Source organism: Gracilinanus agilis, chromosome 3 (genome assembly GCF_016433145.1).
Source record: "Gracilinanus agilis isolate LMUSP501 chromosome 3, AgileGrace, whole genome shotgun sequence".
NCBI classification, from domain to species: domain Eukaryota; kingdom Metazoa; phylum Chordata; class Mammalia; order Didelphimorphia; family Didelphidae; genus Gracilinanus; species Gracilinanus agilis.
The window spans coordinates 88,655,850-88,663,730 of record NC_058132.1 but is presented as its reverse complement, the minus strand read 5'-3'; the positions used below and the strand labels follow the sequence as shown (position 1 = coordinate 88,663,730).

Genomic DNA, 7,881 nt, shown 5'->3' with positions numbered 1-7,881 from the left:
TTGCATTCTCTCTCTGTCTATACAGAATATTGTTCTAGTCTTGCAAACATAGAAACCAAGTCTCAAAAAGATTAAGTGACTAGCGAAGGATGACATAGAGAAAATATAGTCCATGATTTGAACCCAGATCTTGTAAGCTCTGTTTAACACTCTGTCCAATATAATATATATCCTCAATCTCAACCCTCTCATGTCCTATAGTTTTATAAGCAAAGATTGTATGATGTAGAAGGGAACGTAACAAATCTTCAAATTCTCTTTCTTAACTTCATAGATGGTTAAATAGTGATTCAGAAAAAGGAGGTGATCCCAGAAAAAAAAAAGAAGACCAACATTTCTACTTTATGTTTGTATATATCATGGAGAGTGGGCAGTTATTTCACAAAGAGTAAGAAGTGGCCTCAGCTTTACTCAGGTGAGATGCTGTCCCTGTCTGATGAATCCTAGGACAGTCATCTCTTCTGATGATTGACTCCTTCTACATTTGCTGTTTTCCAGGTAAACCTTGTCCAATCAACGGCCTTCTTAATGGTACCTGTGAACAACAGTTCACCTGCTGCCATCTCTGAGTTCCTCCTCATCTGCTTCCCTGGCTACCAGAGCTGGCAGCACTGGCTCTCCCTGCCTCTGAGCCTGCTTTTCCTCTTGGCCATGGCAGCCAATGCTATGCTTCTGCTCACCATCTGGCTCGAGGCATCTCTGCATGAGCCCATGTACTACCTGCTCAGCCTGCTCTCCCTGCTGGATATTGTGCTCTGCCTCACGGTCATCCCCAAGGTGCTGGCGATCTTCTGGTTTGATCTCAGAGCCATCAGCTTTTCTGCCTGCTTCCTCCAAATGTTCATTATGAACAGTTTCCTTCCCATGGAGTCCTGCACCTTTATGATCATGGCGTATGATCGCTATGTGGCCATTTGCCACCCCCTGCGCTACCCCTCCATCATCACAGATCGATTTGTGGTCAAAGCTGGTATATTTATTGTGGCCAGAAATGCTCTCCTTACTGCACCCATTCCAATCCTGTCTTCCCGTCTTCGTTACTGTGGAAAAAATATAATTGAGAACTGCATCTGTGCCAACTTATCTGTGTCCCGACTCTCCTGTGGCAATTTTACTTTCAATCGAATTTACCAGTTTGTGGCTGGCTGGACCCTACTTGGCTCTGACCTCATCCTTATCTTCATTTCTTATACCTTTATCCTTCGGGCTGTGCTAAGGATCAAGGCTGAGGGGGCTGCAGTCAAGGCCCTGAGCACATGTGGATCCCACTTTATTCTTATCCTCTTCTTCAGCACCATCTTGCTGGTTGTTGTTCTGACAAATGTGGCCAGGAAGAGAGTTCCCATGGACATCCTTATCCTGCTCAATGTCCTTCATCATCTTATCCCCCCAGCCCTGAATCCCATTGTCTATGGTGTGAGGACAAAAGAGATTAAACAAGGGATCCAGAAGTTACTGAAAAGGAGAATATGAGGATGTGGAAGTCATTTCCTACTCAGGACTGTGTTGAGGACTGAGAAATATGGTACAGAGAGATATGCTATCCTTCCAATTATGTAGTATATATACAATATATAGTATATATACAATATATGTTGTATATATACTATATATAGTATCACACCTAGAAATCTATATCTATCTGTGTATACTAGGATCCTCTCCTATATTCTTTCCTTGAGTCTCTGTGTCTGAAGCTAGTAAAGATAAAGTATCTACTATGGTTAAAGAAAAAGAATCTAGATAATTTTAGACAATAGAACTCAGAATTTTCTCTTTTGAAACTCCCTCTCCAACACTCTTGTGGAATAGTCATCTATTTTCAGCACAAAGTCTAGTGCAAAGCATCTCCCCTCTCTCTGGACCCCAGAATTGTCATGCTATTGATCTCAAGGGGACATCTTTCCTTCCCTAAATATATTTGATTGTACCATTCCCTCGATGTGTGTGTGTGTTTTATTTTTCTCTCTGTGTAAATGTATGTGATTGATTTGGTGATTCTGGATAATGCCAATTCCCATTTCCATGTTGACATTGAAAGCTCTCCTTCATCTGTTCCCACTTATCTTTGTGGTTAATTCATATTACCCCCACACACACACACATCCTCTGTATCAAACTGGCCTTTTTGGTGTGCATTTTATAGCTTGTCCTTCTCAAACAGGATGTAAGCTGCCTTCCACAGGACTCTCTACCATGCCATAGAAAGCTTTGGAGCTCACTTCACTTTTGAATTACTTTTTCATATTGGCAGGACCCTCTACACCCAAGGCTTCTCCCTCTGGTTGATGGTTCCTCCCAGAACTTCCTATGAAGAAGGCTGTTCAGTATAAACATGCCTTCCTTTCACTCCAAACTGCATTGCTGAATTATCAACACAAAACTGCTCTACTCTGCTCTTCTCTCCCAGCTTCTCCTTTTCTTTACTGTCTTCCTTCATTAGAATATAAACTTCTTAAAGGCTGGAACCATCATGGATTCTGCTTGTGTTTATATTCCCAGTAGCTGACCTAGTAAGCACTCAATAAATGCTTTGCTGACTAAGATTCCATCTCCTTCCTTCGTGCCTTTTAAAGACACCACATCTTCAATGAATGCCCTCCTACCAATGCCTTGTTAAATCTATAGCATCCTTCAATGCATACTTTAGGTGCTACCACCACCATCAAGTCATTCCTTATCCCCAAAGATAACAATTCCTTTTCTTTTTCTTTTTTAATATTTTATGTTCCCAATTGCATGTAATATTTTAATATTTTTGTTTATTTTTAATATTTTATGTTCCCAAATACATGTAATTTTCAACATACACTCTTCGAAATTATGAGATCCAAAATGTTTCCCTCTGCCCCTTCCTTCCCTACTCCAGTGATGGTTAATAATTTGATCTTGAAATTATTTTATATCTTGTAGTATATACTCTGAAGTGCTTATCCTTAATCCCACTGTCTTGATTAATCAGATCGCCTGAGCTCAGATGTGAGTTTACTTCAGTGTTCTGTATTCAGAATTTGGATCTCATGGGTCAAAGTGATTCTTGTATAATATTATCAGTGAAGCTCTCCATTATGGTGCTACCCTGACAGTATTAATCACCAGGGGCTAACCAGTATTATTTAACCAACTCATGTCAGTCAGCTTTTACAGAGGGTTATTTACTAAAAGGCAATGAATAAAAACATTCCCTTGTCTTCTCCAGCCTACCTCATACCAGAACTCACATTCTTTATTATATCATCTCAATCTCTGGCAGGATTGGATTAAAAGTCAATGTATGTTTTGTATAAAACATTTACCTCACCAAGTTTACTTGTAAGTTGCACAGTTACTCTAGGTAAATTGACAAATTATCTACATTTGGGCCTATTATAGCATCCAGCACATAGTAGACACCACATATATTTTTGTTGATTTCTTTGAATTTAATTATATACTGTGGAAATGGCATCTATTTGTTTCTAATGGATTCTCTGAGAATAGAGCCTCTAAGGTTTTTGACAAGTGGATAGTATCCCAGATCATAGAAATATAGACTTTATCAAATAAAATTCAGTATATCAAATTTATTAGTTTATTAATTTAGTAATTTATAAGTTTATTGGTCTAATTTAAGTACATGAATTAATTTATATTTTACTATACAAAATTAAATATATTAAATATATAATGCATTTTATATATGAAATAGTGTAATCAATAAGCTTGTTCATTTATCAATTTCCTAACTAAATTAATTTCATCATGATTTCTTTGCAATATTTCAAGCTTTATATTCTTTATCCCAAAAGTAGGAAGCCAATAGAATGGTCAGGAGGAGAGGTATGTAGATATCAGTTTTCCAGGAGGGATAAAGGGTAGAGAAGGAAGATCATGCTTCCCATTACATGAGCTCTATTTACCTTTTTCTAACACCCTTGCCTTTCCTATATACAACTGCTATCCCTTAATATATCCTCTTCATAATTGCCATTATACTGTTCTTTAAAAAATCATATTAACTTGGTTCAATATTTTCCAATTTCTTTTTGAAGACATTTCAAAATTATTTCTTTTATAAATTTGTTCCAAATTCTTGTTCCCCTCTTGCCTTTCCTCTACCCCTTGAGAAGCAAAGCAATAAGTCATGCAAATCATATTTCCATGATCACCATCAAAACATTTTTAAATTCTTACCTTCTATCTTAAAATTAATACTAAGTATCAATTCAAAGACAGAAGAGTGCTAAAGGCTAGACAATTGGGGTTAAGTGACTTACTCAGGGTCACACATTTAGAAAGTGTCCCAGACCAAATTTGAACTGTATCTCTCCAGGCCCACTTCTCTATCCACTGAATCACCCAGCTGCCCCTAAAACACTCTTCTTAAAGCACAGGTCTGACTTCTATTCCCTTTCTCAAGAATCTTCAATGACTTCCTATTGCCTCTAGATTAAAATATTCAATTCCCATGTTGCATTTGAATTTTATTTTGGATTCAGCCTGTTTATATTTATTTCACATTTTCTCCCAATCTGTATCTTAGCCAAACTGGCTTCCTTGTTATTTCCTCAATTTTGTATTCCTATTCTTGCCTCTGGTACTTCATGTGAGCTAGCCTGCATTTATTTGTATAAATGCATATATCTTTATAAAGATATATAGATAGAGATATAGATATGTAAAGATATATAGATATAGTGTGTATGTGTACGCATATGTGTCTTCATTTAAACTTTAGGACCTCACACTTCTCATAGAGTGTGTGTGGACACTTACTACCAATTGATTCCCATTTGTCCCTAAAAAGACAGGTGAAGGTTTTCAGAGAAGGATGACTTCCAGTCAGTTGTGATAAAATTTTCTCAACATTCTAGAGTTTCCTGTTGAGGGTGAAGGTATTTCTCTCACTGACTACATTACTTTTTTAGCCTCCATTGTTGTTTTTCCATTTATACAAACTAATCACTCACAGTGATGATGCTTTTTCAAACTTAAAAAGGACTATTTACTCATCATTAAAGAACAAGTAATAGCATCATAAGAATTCACATATTAAAGCAAGTGCAAGAATAATAAAATATCTAAGCCACTCTCTCCCACCAACCTACTCAATTTCTTTGGACGAAAATGATCATATGTTTACAGAAATATGTCAGAGAAGTACAACAGAAAGAAAACACGTGAGCTCAAGACGAATCACAACCCTGGAGTTCTCTTTGATGCTATTAGTATAATCAAGAAGAAGGGCACCACACAGATCTGCTTCTCTGCTAATGTTACTCAGGCAGCTAAATCCTCTTCTTTTCTATTCTTGAATTATACAAGTTCTTTAAACTAATAATTGTCCCCAAAAGGACATTGTAAGAGTGTTACTGATGTGGGCTGACAATGATCAGGAATGTGTAGTAATAAGAACAGGACCCTCATACTCTGAAATCTTGCATTTCTTACTAGTTAGCATTGGCTAAACATCAACTGCAAAACCTTCAGTTTCAGCATTAGTCAGGCATGAATTATAGATTGTTCATTTATCTACTCTGTGTACTAGATCTGTATCATGCTATACTAGGCATCAGCTTTGTACCTTCTGTGTTTTATTAATTGCTTTTATTGTTTTTAGAAATAATTAATTACTTATAAAGGTCCTTCAATGTACTGCATCCCCTCTCCATGTTCATACTCTGGTAGGGCGGCAAGACCTCCCTCCTTGACAAATGATAATAAGGTAGACAAGGGAAGAATATGGAACCTGAACACTGAGGACTCTGGCATTCCAGAAGAATCCTCCAATCTTGCCCATGCTCCTCATTCCCTATAGTAACAAACCCCAAAACGTACTCCACCTGAGCTGGAAAGGTTGATACTAAGCTACCAGACCCCAATAAATATGCCTACCCTGATCCACAGTGTGTGGTAGCTCTACTCCTTGGAGGAAGCTGCTAGCCTATAGCAGAGCTACTTCAGAGTATCAGCTCTGACTGATTCTATTCTACTATTCTACTAGCCCCTGGGCTTATCCATCAGCACTAAAGCTACCTGATTAGCCCCCAAACTATTCCACCAGCTACTGCTCTCATTGCCCATGTCCAGCCTATGCCACTACCCCTTGATTATGATTATATTAGTTCTCTTAAAACCAGAGAAGTGCAAAGCTTAAAAAGCTGGTTCTTTCTGGGTCACACAGATAAACTCAGACACTTATTCACTCACCAGGTTGCCATGTTACTCAAAATAGCTCAGTTTGACTCTGATGGTAAAGAAATGCAGTCTTGTCAGCTTTTTACCCACAAAAGATTCTAAGACATTAAATTAGTTCTTAGTATTGCTTCCTATAAAATAGGCACCTACAAAAGTTTTTTCTCTATTTCTATTTCCCTGATAGAAACAGAGTGTGTAACAAAGAGCAAGGCTTTTGAGTGGTTTTATCTCTCTTAATCTCTAGGTGGCATAAAAATAACCTAGGAGCTAGAACTAAAGCTATTTTCTGATGAATTTCTAGTTTTATTCAGTCAAGCAGAAAATAGTAGCCTAAGACTTCTTTTCAGTTTATCATTGATGAGGTTGATTATTTTCATACAACTCCTACAAAACTTATTTTCATATTGTCTTCCTCTTTTTCTAGGTTCTTCAGTTTCATCCCTAAAGCCCCATTCCCCACCTATGTATTATTGTGTACTTAGGAGAAGTGTGCGACATAATGGATGCTTAATAAGTACTTTTTAATTTAATTTTTATTTTTTAGAAAAAATTTATTCATTGTTATGTGATTCATGTTCTTGCTTTCCCTCCCCTCGCCCCCCAAGTCCCCCAGTAGCCAACACATATGATCACTGGCTTCTTCCTATATAATTTCCCTAAGAAAAAATTGCCAGGGCCTCATGGATTCACAAGTGAATTATATCAAATATTCAAAGAACAACTAATGCCAATATCATACAAATTATTTGACATAATAAGCAAAGAAGGAGTCCTACCAAATTCCTTTTATGACATAAGTATGGTACTGATCCCAAAGCCAGGTAGGTCAAAAAAAAGAGAAAGAAAACTAGAGAACAATCTCCCTAATGAACATAGATGTAAAAATATTAAGTAGAATACTAACAAAAAGAATCCAGCAAGTAATCATGAGGGATTTATACTAGTAATATAAGGATGGTTCAACATTAAGAAAACCATCCACATAATTGACTATATCAACAAACTAACAAATAAAAATCACATGATTATCTTAATAGATGCTGAAAAAGCCTTTGAGAAAATACAACAGCCATTCCTACTGAAAACACTAGAAAGTATAGGAATAGAAGGGCCTTTCCTAAAAAATAATAAACAGTATATACCTAAAACAATCAACAAACATCATATGCAATGGGGATAGATTAGAAGCCTTACCAATAAGATCAGGAGTAAAACAAGGATGTCCATTATCACCTCTATTATTCAACATTGTACTAGAAACACTAGCAGTAGCAATTAGAGAAGAAAAAGAAATTGAAGGTATAAAAATAGGCAATGAGGAGACTAAGCTATCATTCTTTGCGGATGATATGATGGTCTACTTAAAAAATCCTAGAGAATCAACTAAAAAGCTAGTAGAAATAATCAACAACTTTAGCAAAGTTGCAGGATACAAAATAAATGCACATAAATCATCAGCATTTCTATATATTTCCAACACATCACAGCAGCAAAAGTTGGAAAGAGAAACATCATTTAAAACCACACTAAACAACATAAAATAATTAGGAATCTATCTACCAAAACAAACACAGGAATTTTACCAGAATAACTACAACTACAAAATACTTTCCAAACAATTAAAACTAGATCTAAACAACTGGAAAAACATTGATTGCTCATGGATAGGATGAGCTAACATAATAAAAATGACCATTCTACCCA

The 7,881-nt window shown here is 36.5% G+C and overlaps 1 protein-coding gene across 1 annotated transcript; it reads left to right on the top strand.

Moving 5' to 3' along the window:
* The first annotated feature begins 528 nt into the window (after nt 1–528).
* LOC123238696 (olfactory receptor 56A1) lies at nt 529–1,473 on the top strand. The gene has a single exon (XM_044665904.1). The coding sequence runs from the start codon at nt 529–531 to the stop codon at nt 1,471–1,473; it is 945 nt and encodes a 314-aa protein (XP_044521839.1).
* Nucleotides 1,474–7,881: the final 6,408 nt, after the last annotated feature.